Source organism: Panicum hallii, chromosome 2 (genome assembly GCF_002211085.1).
Source record: "Panicum hallii strain FIL2 chromosome 2, PHallii_v3.1, whole genome shotgun sequence".
Classification (NCBI taxonomy): domain Eukaryota; kingdom Viridiplantae; phylum Streptophyta; class Magnoliopsida; order Poales; family Poaceae; genus Panicum; species Panicum hallii.
In genome coordinates, this window is record NC_038043.1 from 26629994 (window position 1) to 26646000 (window position 16007).

The 16007-nt window shown below is 47.0% G+C and overlaps 1 protein-coding gene across 3 annotated transcripts; it reads right to left on the reverse strand.

Annotated features, from left to right (window-relative positions):
* Positions 1 to 792: 792 nt before the first annotated feature.
* Positions 793 to 6045, reverse strand: LOC112881386 (serine/threonine-protein phosphatase 2A 65 kDa regulatory subunit A beta isoform). Of its 3 annotated transcripts, none has more exons than XM_025946045.1 (13): positions 5862 to 6045; positions 4824 to 5234; positions 3966 to 4212; positions 3499 to 3611; positions 3226 to 3305; positions 2950 to 3091; positions 2789 to 2869; positions 2588 to 2692; positions 2250 to 2432; positions 1993 to 2085; positions 1386 to 1525; positions 1250 to 1316; positions 793 to 1145 (listed from the first exon to the last, which is right to left on the reverse strand). In XM_025946045.1, the coding sequence occupies exons 2-13, from the start codon at positions 5214 to 5216 to the stop codon at positions 1038 to 1040; spliced, it is 1752 nt and encodes a 583-aa protein (XP_025801830.1). In that variant the 5' UTR covers positions 5217 to 5234; positions 5862 to 6045; the 3' UTR covers positions 793 to 1037. The 3 variants fall into 3 exon arrangements, with proteins under 3 accessions (XP_025801830.1, XP_025801829.1, XP_025801828.1); XM_025946044.1 differs by having other exon boundaries at positions 793 to 1157; positions 5867 to 6044; XM_025946043.1 differs by having other exon boundaries at positions 793 to 1157; positions 5862 to 6044.
* Between the last annotated feature and the right edge of the window lie 9962 nt (positions 6046 to 16007).

Consider the following 16007-nt stretch of genomic DNA (forward strand, 5'->3'; position numbering starts at 1 on the left):
GCACCCTGACAGATCTGGACACCCACTTGTGTTGATGATTCCTGTCGGCTCAGAAGGAATTTTGAGGTGGAACCGGTGCCATTGGAAGCTCTATAAAATTCTGATTCCAACCATATATAGAACGTCCAAATCCGACTCCGTATATGGCTAGAGCGTCAATTTTGGTGAAGTTAGGTTCTCGAATCCAAGGTGGAGTCGAAGTCGAGTTGGACATGGACTCCTCCTTGGTGTGGATATCCTAGCTCGTCCTTCTTGACTTATTGGCCTTCTCCAAGTCCTTACTGATCCTCTCCATTGTTCATGCATGTAACCAAACGTAAGTTCAAAAAACAACTAATAAGATTAGAACGTACTTGGAGATCTTGGAGATCCAGCTGTCGCGCACGTGTTTTAGTGATCTATGCAAAGAAGAGATATCCTCGTCACACCGCAACAGTACCACTGGGCCATGAACACCACCACTAACGGGCTGGGGTTTAAATTTACTCAGAACCAGCACATCCGTTCCCAAATTTTTGCAAGCCTCCCGTGTGTCTGTTCCAGTCTAAAATAACCCGAAAGCAATTTAGTCTTCGGGACTCAAGAGCAAACGCCAAAGGGCTATAGATAAATAAGACTAGATTTACACAATCCTGTGCCGTATTTGAAATTTAAACTGGTACAACTCTAAAAACTGCTCGATCCCGATCTCTCCATAAAAAACTAGCAAGGAATGAAAACTGTAGCTGTTCAACTACTTGCCAGACATAATCTCGGAAGTGCAAGGCTCGAGGAAGTCACATTATGCACATCAAACCCGAAACAGAAAGCAAAGTCCAATCTACCTTCACACATAATAACGTCGTGTCGATCTGTAGTCGATCTTGCTCAATTACAACATTAATAACACAACGAACAAGGGATCGAGACCGTCCATTTATCAGCATGGTAGTGTCGATCTGTTACTGAGGCTAGAAGGAACTTTTCTTCATCTAAAGGCCAAATTACAGGTACTCCAAAATTGGACTAAAACAATCAAGCACTAAATATCAGACTAGTTAGCTTGACACCATCATTTGATCGCACACCTGCAGTGCCTGGTTTGCATAGTATCTTACATCCACATCAGGATCCTCGCTGAGCTCAACAAGGCATGGCCTCACGGTCTTCTCCACAACCTGCAGTGTAAGTATTGATGATATTCCCCAATAACAGGAACTTCAAGTGTTGCACCTTAAAATAGGATAGTATAAAAACCATAGGAACTCACGGATTGATCAAGGATCGGTATAAGCGACTGCAGTACTTTTGCAACATTGAACTTGATGTTAGGAACCCTGAAAATTTAGACCGTTAGTGAGACATTGAAAAGATGTGATCCCTCTCAGAATGCCCTGGTCACTCACCTGTCCTTTGAGGAATTAATGACGACTGGAAGCAGCTTTTGACAGGTGATTTCTGCACCCATTACAGGGGCCAGCAATGAGATAGCTTCCAGAATTGTCATGCGATACAGGTAGTGCGGGTTGTTGATCTTTTCCAGCACCTGAAATATCAAACAAATGAGTTTTTATGACTGCAGAAATTCCATGCAACAAAATGAATGCAAATGCAGCATGTGCTCCCTGAAGTTAGCTATTCATTGCTGGATGCCAGGATAATATGCAGCAGCTGAGAAGCATGGAATTTGGAGGGTGGTCAATTCTTTTAGAGAATACGAATTTACTTCGTTTGGCATGATCAAACTTAATTAACATTTACAAAGGCGACAACATTTGCATACTGAGCCATAGTCGAACCTATTATTTACAACTTAATTAATATTTACAAAGGTTACAGCATTTGCGAATTAACTAATTGGCACCATTAGCATTCACAAGGTAACAAACACACAGAGAAAACCTAAGCCATAGAATTATGTACTGGATGCTTAGCACCAAGGTCTATCAGAGATTAAACTATAACCTGAGGCACAGAAATGCATATCAGGTGTTCAGATAGTAGATAAATAACCTGAGGAATTATATGCTGCATCGCCCACTCAGGACCAAACTCCTCTGCAAGCCGCTTCAAGTTGTTAGCAGCAGCATCTCTGATTGAGAAGACCTAAAATTCAAATTTTTGTTAGTTAATCACACCGATCCAACCATCAGTCAATACATTACAATGTCCTACATGCCCTCAGGGATATAAGTAGAGATGCTCAAGAGAAATCCCCATGGAATTACAGTTATGATATCCAGCACATTCATAACTGTAATAATACAAACCTTATCTTCCAACCATTGCATGCAGAGTGCCCCCAACTTGTCATCAAAAAACCCGACACCTAACTGACTTGCCAACAATGGGATGTACTCAATTATTGCAAGCCGGACTCTCCAGTGCCTATCCTCTGCAAGTTCTACAATGGCTGGTAGCAGTGATTGAGACAGCAAATCAATTCCAATAACCTGAAAGATCAAAACAAATTCACAAATCATCAGAAAATTTGAAAAGAGAACACAAGGAACCCAACATACTTGTAGCTGGTAAAAGAACAGCTAATTTAAAGATAAACAGAGAGAAAAAAGACATATTAACTCCAGTATCAAAAAATGGCACTAACCTGATTAACTTGATCAAGTTTGCTGATTATGTTGAGTCGAACATCAGGAAATTCATCCTTCAACAAAGAAAGAAAAATAGGAAGAAGTTGTTCAATGGTAGCATCCTGCCAAAAATCAGAAATTAAGATGGATCAGCTTTCATTGACTGCCAACAGTTTGCAGCAAATTCTAGAAACATTTGTTTGCATCACGGATAGCACCTTCCCCAACACAGGAGCCATCCCCATAATGACTGAAGCCAAAGCTGAACGAACATGCTGGGACGAATCTGATGACAATTCCTGTAAGTGCAGTTGGCATGAGTTAGTTCGCTGAGGAAAAAAGTGTAACAAAATGATGTTTGATAACTTCTTTCCACAACCTTAACACATGGAAGAATATGCTGGATTGCAAGCTGTGGACTTAATATGCGACAGAACTTAGTAACTTTTCCAGCAGCTGCTATCCGCACTTCAGCCTCGTTGTCACGAAGGAGACGAACATATGCAGGTACTAAATCAGCTCTATTACCAATAAAGAGAGTTAGTCCACTTGAAAAGTCATGGGTTAACATAGTACAGAAGAATTTAGTACATATGTTTTACTATCCTACTATGTATATTAAATTCAGGTGTCTTGTAACGAAAACACATAATACCTCGTAGGCTCAGGGCCAACAGCCTCACAAAGCTCATACAATTGATTGGCAACCATATAACGAACACGCCAGGATTTATCCTATCAAAGGAAACAAAGCAACTATAAGCATGTACCATATATCAGTGTGATGCATTGAACTGCAAAAAGTTGCAATCATAAGACGCAACTCTGAGAAATTATGCAATCACAAATGTGTCTTCCGATAACATATCCAGGCTATGTAAACAAATTTGTTGCAATCTTGTATGGATGCAAAATGGGAGCAACGTACCTGGGAGAAATTGACAATAACTGGGAGAATATGAGCTGCACAATCTTGTGGTTCCAACAATTTACCAAGTGCAGCACAGCCTTCAACAGCCAACAAACGCACTGAATCTTGATCTGAAAAATAAAGATCGTCAAGTTTTAGACAGTTCCAATGATGTTCAAAATGCATATAACAATGTGCATACACTAACTCATTGATTCAAGCCTGGTTCTAAAATATTGGTCTAGTGTAGTGTGCCTTTCCGAGTAAATTCTGACTTCAAGACATTCAAGCATTAAAACATATCTTGAACTTTTACTCATTATAGGGTAAAAAAGGAGAGGCATGTTTCAGGCCCCAAGGACAGTTAAAAGAAGCACAGGCAACATTATGAAAAGAAACATGTATAAACACATACAGTTATCTTGCAGTGAAAAATAAATGAAGCAACACAAAACAATTCATTAAGACATGTATTAAAAAAATACCATCTTGGGTTAAATCATCAAATATAGACATTATTTCTGTCTTCAGATGACTCTGTTCAACTGTGGCAGCAAACTTTCCAAGATTTGATGCAGCTGCTCTTCTGACCATAGGCATGTCATCCTGACATAGCTGACCATAGATAGTCCTCAATTCTGTTTTCAGTTGGTCCGGTGCACTTGGATAGGCTATGTGGAAGAGACCACAGGACGATACCCGAGCTGTAAACCACTCACCTGCTGCTAGCCTCTGAACAGAGTAAAACATGGAAGAATTAAGTTCTTGGACATGATATGCAAGCACGAAATTAACATTCACGGATTATTTCTATCAAGCACACTGAAGATTCCCCAAAAATGAATTGGTAAAATCATATTTTAACGAAAATCTGCATAAATAAGAGATCAAATAGAAAACTGGAACAAAAGCATGTGGAATCGCAAGGTGTGATAACATAAAATCTGCTAAGCAATGATGCCTCATAATCAATGTTTTGCATATATAATTCGACCTTTGAATTACACACCTGCAAAAGTACACTATCAGGAACTGTCAGTTGCTAGCGCACATGGTTTGAAAAACGATGCTAAGCTCAGCAGTTTAGGAATTGTTTAAGCCAATCAAAACAAGATATACTTAAAATGCTAAAGCATGGGAAGTGGGAAACAAAAGAGCCATACTTTAGTAGCAAGCTAAGCATGCAAGACAAACATGGAAAATTAGATAAATAGTTGAAGGAAATATAATGTGGATGGTTTGAGCTAAAAACATCCACAAATATTAAATGGATTAACAATGGCAGCATATTTATTTAGAACAACAACAAAAGAAGTACTTTCTGCTACTTATGAAACTCTTACCTTTACTACTGGAATGAACCAGTCGACAATGTCATTTTCCTTCATCTGTGCACCAATACGGCACAGAGATTCAACTGCCTTATCGCGGACACAAGTTTCCTCCACCGTACACAATGTCTCCAATGGTGGAAGCAAAACATGAGCATGTTCTACACCCCCAACATAAGGAATGAACACACCCAATTCCTCGGCCATTGCAAGAAGCACCTCATCTTCATCATCATTGTTTTCACTAAGAAATGGAATCAGTTCCTTTCTGGTTCTTTCTTCCCCAAGCGCCCGAGCAATTGTGGAAAGTCTTCTGATTGAGTTTAGACGCAATTGGATATCCTCATTCTTAAGCTCGTCAATCAGTACAGCAATTGGATACAGAGGCTCATCAATCATAGCCATCAGGTTTATCAAGGATTTCTGAATTTGTAAATGAGGAAACATAAGGAACTTTGTAATTCTAAAATTTGTAACAAATAAAAAGGAAAATTCATTATAACTTTGGTAGCATAAACAAAGAGATGCAAATTAGAAAGGCATGATTGGATAAAAAATCAACAATAAGATCTCTGATAACATAATCAAAGATTAGATGAACCAAACTATTGCAAAATTTACAATTCAAGAAGTCCCTGGGATTGACTTGCATGAACAATATAAGAACGCTACTGTGACAGACATGGTCCCGAGAACCTATCCAAACAACAAGATGCCTACCTAAATAACCAGTAGGGCACCGCCTTCCAGGCTCCCACACACCCGGCAACCAAATCCACCTCCACACACGCCGCCTAGCTCTCCCAACCAACAAGAATCCAAACCAGGACGAACAAGAAACTCCCGCAATCTCATCCAAAACCAGCGCAATCGAACCAAAACAACCCAGATCTGGAAGGGGAACCACCCGAAACCGCACGAAGGCGGCACAATCCCCCGACCCGCGGCGCCAGCGGTTGGATCGAGGACCGGCCGCGGCGATTGTGGAGCGTGGAACGCGAGAAGCAGATCTAGCGGTGGAAGCAGGGAGAGAGGAGCGGCGGATCTTACCTGACCTCCGGGGGGGCTCGGATCGGGCTTCGGCGGCGGCGGCTAGGGCGGCCGGAGAAGGGGCAGGCAGGGGTACGAGCGCCCGAGGCGTCGCCGCTGGGAGAGAGAGAGAGAGAGAGAGAGGGAGGGAGCGGGAGGTCAGGAGGTGCGACGGGGTTGCGGAATGCGACGGGGAGGTCGAGACGGACGGGAGGCAGTGGACGCCTGGACAGGAAGAGGGTGCTGGGGGGCGGGGGTCCACGGAAGATTGGTCAGGGTGTGGGCCGGGACGGAGCGCCGCCGTCGGAAGGAGGAATGTCTGCCTGTTTGGTGTATCAAAGTATTGGGCTGAATTAGATTTCCGCTTCGTGGTATTTGGGCTCCCGATGGAATGCAGGGAAAAGTCCGGTAGAAAAGTTCGACTTCGAATCTTAAATTATAAAACTGAGTAATATGCATCATCCAACTATCGAAATCACGCAAATTTGACTCTTTGGATAGTTTCAAAGGTGGTTTTGTATTTTTTTAAAAATATAAATAAATTTAATTAGATCTAAAAAATTAAAACTAATCCATTTTAAATCAGAAAAATATGAACTAGTATCAAAAATTTTCTAAAAAATGTAATCTATCTATTATTGCTCAATTTGAATTTTATTTATTTCAAAATTAATAGGCATAACGATAAGCAACCAAATACTGTGAACATAAAAAAATTGGATCCAAATAACTGATAAATAGAGTGACAATAGATCTGTTACACTTTTAGAAAAAAATTTATACCCATTTCGTATTTTTTATTTAAACTGAATTACTTATGATATTTTAGTTTAAATTTGAATATTTTTAATTTTTATAAAATAAAAAACCACCTTTGAAATCACCCAAAGGGCCAAATTTGCCTGGTTTTGACATTTGAATGGCCTATGTTATCTCGTTTTGCAGGTGAAGATTGGAAATCAGACTTTTGTACTAGTTCGAGGGTGAAACACACCTTCCATTTGAGGGCTTGTTTCCAAGCATGAAACCCCGTCGGGTTCCCTATCCTTTCCACTCAGAGGATGTTCGCGTGGAATATTTCCACGAGCCAACTAATACGTGCCTTTGGAAACTAGTTTTGATGGGGTTCTCGGACCCAATCCCCGCGATTTCCAAATGCAGTGGCTTGGAATCTTTCTCCTTCGTCTTGGTGGCCCCTTTTTGCCGGCTATCCTTGTTATCACAAGTCGTTTCACTCGCATACGCTTGGGAGCTGAGGATTAGGATGGCGGAGCAGCACTCTAGAGGAGGAGGAAGGTCTCGGCAACTACTCCTGGCAGGAGAAGATCAACTGCGATTGGCCTGGATCTGAGTCTGGAGGCGTCGGCGGCTGCAAGACAGAGGAAGATGAAGGGCCAGAGCAGTCAAAGCACAAGCGAAAGGGTAAGTAAACCCTAAGTCACAGCGTGGTTAAATAACCAGCGATGGCCCTGAAATTACTATTCGGAATGCGAAGAGTTTTTCTCAAGATAAGATTTATTTTGATCGGTAATTTAGGGTTTCTTTGGGAAAAATTATTTGTTTAACTATTTTTCAGGGATGCCATCTCGAAAAAAGGGGGTTTTGAATTTATGTACCAATTTACTCATTTTCAACCATCAAATCAAACTCGTAAATTTTTTACACAACCCATGCCACGACTTTTTGGATCCTTTTTCCAAACCTTGGAATTTGGATTCAAGACTCGGAGGCTGCGGGACATGTGTCATCGATGGCTTATTTTTTAAATTTTTAGAAGATAAGGATAGAAGATTTAAGACTAATTTGACTCTCAGCCTGATTTTTCGATTCAACCTAAGGCTCGGGGGCTATTCCATATGGAGTGCGAGTTTAATCGCACCCCATATAAAGAAAGATTTGAAAACTACTCGGGGCATGAGCACCTCTCAGCCTTTATGCAGCCAAGAAAGTACTCAGAAGACACCTTCAAGATGAAGTTCCAAAGAAGTTGAAAACGCCTTTAGAAGTACTAGGAAGCCTGCAGTACTCAAATACGAAGAGCTCGGGGGCTTGTCAGACCCGGGACCACAGGACTGTGCACTTAGCATAGACTTTCTGGAATAAGGGATGGGGCATGTCCCATACCTTATACCTATTGTAAGCTACTCGGACACGAGTAGAACTAGTCGGAACAAAAGGAAACTACCTGAGTAGTACTCGGGGTAGGACTCCTGAGCTCGTATCTGGCTAGAATCTCCATGTAACCCTATCCCCCAGACTATATAAGGGCGGGCAGGGACCCCCTCCAAAACATCATCAATCTAAGACAATACAAACCACCACACAGGACATAGGGTACTACACATATTACGGCCTGAATCTGTCTAAAGTTTCGTGTTCCTGATCCTGGCAACACCCTACCTACAATCTACCACCTCAGGCGTATCCCTCGGTGGGCTTGGAGGTTAAACACCGATAGCTGGCGCGCTAGGTAAGGGTGTTCATCGAACATCCACTAGCGAACTCAATGGCATCTTTTGACTTCACCAGGCGTTGTGCTCGATGAGGGCACAACCTTTATCTTCGGCTCCTGGATCTGCATCGCCAACTGCTCGGGTGGCTTCAATAGCCATCTAGTCGACAACAGGGAGCCGGAGGCATCTGCAGCAACCCAATGCAGTCGTCTCGATGAGTTTGTCGACAACCTCGACGAGATGCTGCTCCCTGACCTAGCCAGGGAGATTGAGGAGGAGTCTGTTTCAGACGTGATTTCGACTTGTGCTGCACCAGGTGACGGGTCTAGGGACCCTGGGTCCCCAGTAGGCCCACCTCTTATTGACTAGTTCAAGCCCGCGTCTGGAACAAGCACTCGTCCGTATAAGGCAACATCTTCATCTTGGCTGTCTCGGCCCACAACCTCGACTGACAACTTGGTCGGGATGACTAAATCCCATATCCTTGACTGTGGGAACGGTCGGAGGCTGGGTCCGTACCAAGACGCCGACCAGGGGTTCCGACTAGGCTCCGCCTTACACGTGCCCGCCTTCCCGACTGGCACGCTGGTCGGGAGGCCAGGCCTTGCTTACAAGCGGGCCCCAGGAGTAGGTACAAAGGATAAGGATGAGCCTCGGGGTCAACCTGTCGTACACGGCCAACCACTCCCTCCATGGGGGTTACAGTCCCCTCTGCTGTGGCAGCAGGGCGCCACTATTCTATCTACCCGTCCTCGTGAAAGGACGGGGTGAAACGTCATCATGATACGGCCCTAACGCCCCCGTCACGACGGAGTGGCCGAAAAAGGTGCCAAGGGTGGGGCGTGATAGCCGTACCGTACCTATCGAGCCCCCACAACCGCTAATCGACAGAACATGACACATAGGGACAAGACAAGACGCTTGCCCCACGACATAGGACTTGGACGGTGGTCACTGGAAGACTCCGACTAACGGAATGGGAAGACCCGACTGACGAAGCTGACGACCCCGACCGGCGGGGCCGGGAGTCCTTTCTTTCTTTCCTCACACCCTTAGATCTCCTGTAATGGAGCCTCCCTTGGGCTATAAAAGGGATGGTCTTCCACCTAGGAAAAGAGAGACAACTCATCACATCCTCCACTCGAAAGCTTGTAACTCCCCAAAGTCTCCCGAGCACCTGGGCTCAAGCAATACAACCGACTGACCCCTGACTGGACGTAAGGCATTTTGCCTGAACCAGTATAAATTTTGAGTCATTGTGTGCTAGGCCACATCTGATCACGATGCATGATACACACTTCGAGTAGGTTTAGCTGCTGGCCATTTCCGAAACCGACACCAGGACTTCTCGGGTCGGATTCTATCCGATCTGGGGAGGGGCGTACCCGACTCCTATCCGAGCTACGCAACGCGGCTTCTGTCTACCAGGAGTCCATGCAATTTGAGTCCCTCTCTAACCTGAAGGAGAACTTGGATCGCCTACTCAAGATCGGAGAAGGGGGAGCCACCGCTTGTTGGGAAGCCCCCATCTTCGACAAGTACTCGGACTTGGATGATGACTCCAAACCCTTCTCAGGTAGTCATCTGGGTCTGACTATAACATCAACACTGCAAGGCCAGTTTGTGTACTGGAAGGGCATGGAGCCCTCTAAGCTACTCGAATATGACTCCCGCCTTGTGGCCTTCACACGAGAACTGCCTTTCCAAGGAGGCAAGCCCCTCTCTCCCATCGTTGAGGAGAGAGAGGGTGAGATAGTACTAGTTGACCATAGCTCCATTGGTGAATTCTCGCCAGAACGACATGTCTACATGGCCTCCATCCATGAGCATGGCGATGATGACGAACCAGGGAGAGAGTATGATGATGAACTGCTCGCGGATGTCTCTACTGAAGAGCGCACGGCGGACGCCCCTCAAGATGAAGACGAGGAGTGCAAAAGGATTCGAAGGGCGAAAAACGCCAAACATGCTAAATGCAGGCGGAACACAGAAGCTCGCTCTTCCAGTGCATCACCCTCTGCAAGTCCCTCAATGCGCCTCTCCCCAACCAAGACAGCAAGGGGAAGGAGAAGGAGGACAACAAGGGAGACAAGTTGGGGGCGCAATGTTTCCAGGACCCCAAAAACATCGTCAACATCATCTTCGGCGGCAACAGCGGCTTCCCCACCAAGCGCGCGCAGAAGCTTACTTTGCACGAGATACTGTCTGTCGAGCCAGCGATACAACGGCCTCTTGAGATGCAATGAGGCCCCGATCTCTTTCTCCCGAGAGGATCAGTGGACCAAGTTCTCTGAGCCGGGAAAGTTCCTGCTTGTTCTAGGCTATTTCCGGAACCGACAGTTTGGCGCCGTCTGTAGGGAGGACATCGTGCATCCATCATCCCGGCGATCGGATGGCCTCCATTTCCGACACCTCCGACCTTGCGAGCTTGGGCGGTACAATCCGCTTTGGCTCACTGGAGTTTCCCGGGGTCCCGCGCTTTGGGCTGTGGAAAACCTCCCGTCTTCATGCCCTTCCAGGCCTTCCGCTTTGGAAGCTTGGACTTCATTGCTGTCACACCCTAAAATATTTAATTTTAGGATGTGAATATCTTTTAGAATATGTTCATCCATCTTTAGGATTTTTCAAGAATTTTCCAGAATTTTCTGGAAATTATTCTCTATTTCCATAGAGCTAAATCCATTTATTGGAAAGCTCTAAAAAATTTTCTTGGGCTCTGAGTATTTTATTTGGACTCGTTGTGTCCTGGGTTTTACCTGAAATTTTTGGGATTATTCAGGATATATTTATCTAGACTTTTCTAGATTGATTTTAAGCTTGAAAATATGTTCTGAAAAATGAATTCGTTTTCTTTTCATCTTGAGCTGGATTCAACTCATTTTGGGTCTATTCTGCCTTAAACCCTACAAACGTGCTGCGTGCGAGCTTCTACTTGGTCACCACTGTTATGTCGTCATGTGTCGCGTTTCATCGAGGAAATAGACCAGAAGCTTCTCTTTGAGGAACCCTAGGCGAACCCCCTCGCTTCCCTTTCTCTTTCTATCCCGGAGTTTCATTGCTCGTTGAAGCTAACGAACTGCTAGTTCCGATAACCAGAATCGCCGCTGCAAGGTCCTGAACTGATCCGCCAATGACCTAGCCTGATCTCTCTCTTTTCTATTTCATGTTCTCAAATAGCATGTTTGTGTTCAACCAGTATTGTCAGCATGTTTTCATGTTTAGTCTCCACCTGAACCTATTTCGGCCCATAATCGAAATTGCTCGACCACTCTCGTTTCCTCTCTCCTTTACCTCTTCCTTCCTCTCTTTGCTCGCTAACACTGTAGGGCCTGCTGGTCAGCCCAATCTCGTTTCTCCCGTGGGCAATCTGGACTCAAGGACGAGTCTCAGACCGATTGTGACGCCCTGAAAATTCACCAAATTAAATTACGCGCTAAGATGTTTTTGTTCAAAGCTTTGTCGTCGTCGAAGCTCGTTCAACCCTAAAACCCTAATCCTTTCCCGGAGACGCCGCTGTTCAGACGCCCGACTCCAGCTGTCTGCCCAGCCCTTTTTAATATCTGTGCCCTCTTTTACCACATCGCCGTCCCATTCCGCACCGCCCGGCGGTCTGTCGACCACGCGCGACCGCCTACCCGCGATCCGCGCCGACGCGATTCCCCCTCCCTCTTTTCTCTTCGCGCAGCGTGCGAATGTCGCGCGCGCGTGGCCGACCAGCCGCGGGCACCGCCGCGAATATCGCCGGTGCGCGTCGCCTTTCTTTCTCCCTTTCTCTTTTTCCTTCTACCATTTCTTCTTTTCTTTTCCTCCTCTTTTCTATTTTCCTCCTATTTCCTTTTTTTCCTCTTCTTTTCCTTTCCCTTTCTCCCCCTTTTCCTTTCTTTTCTTTCTTCTCCCCTCCCTCCCTTCTCTCTCTCTCCTTCCTTTCCCCCTTGCCGCGCGCCCGAGCGCCGCCCTGGCCACGCTTGCCGCGCGCGAACCCCTGCCCGGCCTCCCTCCGCGACGCGCACGCGCAACGCGTGGCCGCGCGCGCCGCGCCGTGTTGGCCGCCGCTCGCGCCCCCGCCCTGGCCCGCGCTTCGCCGCGCCATGCGCGCACGCGCGTGCTCGCCCCCGAGCGTAGCCGCGCCGCCCGTCGCCAGCCGCGCCGCCCGCCGCTGTCCCCTGCCGCACCCCGCGCGTGCGCTCGCCACTGTGGCCGCACAGCCCTCCCCCACATGCGGCGCCTCGGCGCCCTCGCCACACCACGACGGCCGCGAGTGGCCAAGCGCCATTAATGGCGCCCGCCGAGCCCGGTGACCGGTCCCGCCTCCCCATCGCCTCGAGCGCCTATAAAAGGGGCCGAGGAGCACCCCCCGGCTCCCCACAACCTGCACCGCCGCCCAGCCCCTCGCCTCCCCAAGCCCGGCGCCGCCCCGCCGACCCACCTAGCGCCGCCACCCCTGCTCCCGTGGGCACGCCCCCTCGATCCACCTCGGTCCAAGGTGAGGCCGGGGATGGAATCCCCTCGCCTCCCCCTCCCTTTTCCCCCCACCCCCGGGCCGCCGTCGAGCCCTGGCCGCCGGAATTTGGCCGGCGCAGGAGCTCTTCCCCCCTTCCTCTATTTCCCATGGAGAGGGGAGGAAGAAAGGGCTTTTTGCCCAAAGCCCCCCCCCCTTTTCCTGTATTTCCCCAAAAGAACCCCCCCTATGCGTCACTTTGTATAAAAATCCCTCCACCTTTGTTTATTTCGAGTACTAGCCCCCACCATGTGAACGTAAAATCAAATAAACCCCCACCTCTTTCTAATGAGCCCCAAACGTCTCTAGAAATTATGACCAAGTCCTTTCCACACCATATATATTTACAAATAGGCCCTCGGACCCTTGTTTAGACCCTAACACCCCGTTAACTCGTCATTTTATGCGCCAAACGACCTCCGATCGACCTGAAACTTTACCACACCATTTCTAGTATTGTTCCAACCATGCCATTACGAAACCACCCAAAAATATTACCCCTATCTCTATAACTAAATTATTTCCGATTCAAGCTCAATGATAAAAACTTTTAGTTCTTTCGCTTGATTGTGTGCCTGTTTGTTTGCGTCGTAGGACAGGGAGTGAATGAGGAAGGTCCCGACTGTGATCAAGCGAACGAGGACCAGTTCTGCAACCCCGAGCCCGAGGGATAGTGCTTCGATCAGGACCTCCCGCAAGGGTTTGATGATGGCAAGTTCAATCCCGCCCTTTGATGCATGTTTCTGTCCTAGTTTTTATAAACACAACCCAGTGGCCTATTTTATAAAATTGCATGGTTTTGCTTACTGAAAATATGGTAGGATAGCCACCCTTGTTTGTGATAACCATACCTTGACCACCTGGTTTTATAAAGAAAGTGTGTGTGTGTGTGGGAAGAGATAAAATATGGTTTTGAAAGACGAGTCAGACGGATGGATGGCATTTCTGTATGAATTGCCGTTGGTGTGCTCGTACCTGTGTGGTAGAGCGAGGAAGGGAGATATCCATCTTGTCACCCCTAAGGACCGAGTTGATGTGTCATCTCACCTAGCTTCCTATCGTGCAAACCACTTGACCGTTGTATGGGCAACGGCTTAGCATAAATCCCACTAGTTAGTCTGATAGCCATCAGGAGAGCTGAGAGCAACGGGTGATCAAGGAGAAGGGATAAGCTCTGTGTGACTTATGCCCCGGTTAAACCTCGGAGATAGGTCGAATGACCCCTTGATGGATCCCGTGGTGGCTAGTCAGGTCTAGCTAAGGTGGGTAATGGCTTTGTTGGGATCTGTACCGACACTAAGGTGATCGTGCTGTGGTACCCCACCTGTGGGTAAAGTTGCACACCTCTGCAGAGTTAAAATCTATTCGAATAGCCGTGCCCACGGTATTGGGTAAGTTATGGTGTGGTCACATAACTAGTGTTTCTCTCCGGGAATGGTTGGACTGGTGTGGGTTGTTTGGAAAGTGTCCGGCAGTTGTGCCGTGTGCTACGGCGGACGGGGAGTCCGGTAGCGGCTTAAAACTTGGATCCTGTGTGGATCAACATCATGTGCTTCTTGGTACTAGAAAACTTGTTTTGAAAATGTCTTTAAACGAACCGTTGCATACAACCGAGTTTTCCGCAAATGAACCATAACCGTACCCTTGGATTGTCCTGTGCATTGATTTCTGTCATACCCCCTCCGTGGGTGTGATTGGACTTGCTGAGTACGTTTGTACTCACCACATTCTTACTTTTTACAGAAGAAGACCCAGACTACCTCCCCGAAGACGTCGAGTAGGGTTTCGTCCTGCAACCAGTCTTGCCTGTGGTTAGGGCCACCGCTGGAGTTCCGCATGGCACAAGACTCTGATGACCCTCTTTTCATAGCTAGTATAGTAGTGTGGGTTTTAGTTGTAATCCTCGCGATAGTGGCGCTTCACTGCCCATTACCGCGCAGAGTTGTACGGTGATGTACCATCTGATGTAATAAAAGTGTTATCAGCCTCCTGGGACTGATAAAGCATCACTTTTAAGTCTTCCCTGATGGGGGACGCTTCAGGTGGTATCAGAGCCGTAGGCTGGCCGTAGAACGTGACTCTAGACACGAGACCCTTTTTCCAGGCCCTAGGACATGTTCTAACTTAGTTCTTTTCCTGCATAAACACTCACCGCTGATTCTTGCCCCGTTCCAGATGGCTGACAATGGATGGGTTGACGGAATCTGCTACGCAGAACCCGGCCTTCCTAAGTTATTGATACTCAGCCTGGAACGCATCGGAGTTATGGAACCACCAGAGTATGCCTACCAAGAATACACCTCCAAGGGCATCCTTCGGTGTGACATGATGGTCTTTGTGGGAAAAAGCACCCGCTACCCTGATGTGGACCCCTGGTTCATCTCCACCTCTGGCTTGCGCTTCCCTGACACCTACCGAAAGGCCGCCCGTAAAGCCCTGCGACGACTGCGTGTGATCTACAAGCACTACCTTCAGCAGACTCCTATGGGATTTTTCCCACCTACTGAAGGAAGAGGACGCACTTGGATTGCCCGGATGAGAGGACTCGGAAGAGAAGAAGAAGACCTAGAAGATACGGTCTCCCACCTATCCATCTACCTTACCGGCTTGGATGAACTCTACCGCGAACAGGCGGCACAACTGAAGCAGCTAATCCATAGGGCAGAAAAAGCAACCCAGGAAGCAGCTGGAGGAGCAGCCTTTGGATGGTATACTTCATTAGGCCTTGACTCAATCCACACCTAGAAGCAGCTGGAGGAGCAGTTTCACATTCAATACCACTCGGAAGTTGCGGAGGCCGGGATTGCTGATTTGGCACAAGTCCGACAGAAGTGAGGAGAAATCGTGGAAGAATATATCCAATGCTTCAGAGAGGTCAAGAACCGATGCTACTCGACCCGTATTTCAGAAAAGGAGGCAGTCAAGCTGGCATCCTTAGGACTTGTAAAGCCGATCAAGGATCTGGTTTTCCAATTGGAGTTCAATTCTTTGGCGCACCTGGTGCAGAAGTTAACAACGTATGAGCAGCGCCACCTAGAACTGTACCAGGACAGGTTCAAGCGTCAAGTAACACTGATCGACATAGAAGACACTGAAGACTCTGGGGATGACCAAGAAGTAGCAGTTGCGGAGTGGATTTGGGGGGCAAATCCCGTGTCCTGTAAGTGGGTGAAATAGCAGGGACCTGCAAAAGGTTTTGACTTCGACATGAACAAG

Excerpts from the sequence above, each read along its gene's own strand:
- LOC112881386 (XM_025946044.1), bottom strand. The coding sequence starts at position 5,216 with ATGGCTATGATTGATGAGCCTCTGTATCCAATTGCTGTACTGATTGAC. Across the intron at positions 3,306-3,498 it reads TTATTGTCAATTTCTCCCAG|GATAAATCCTGGCGTGTTCG; the intron begins GTACGTTGCTCC and ends TTCCTTTGATAG. Across the intron at positions 2,433-2,587 it reads AACTTGATCAAGTTAATCAG|GTTATTGGAATTGATTTGCT; the intron begins GTTAGTGCCATT and ends TTGATCTTTCAG.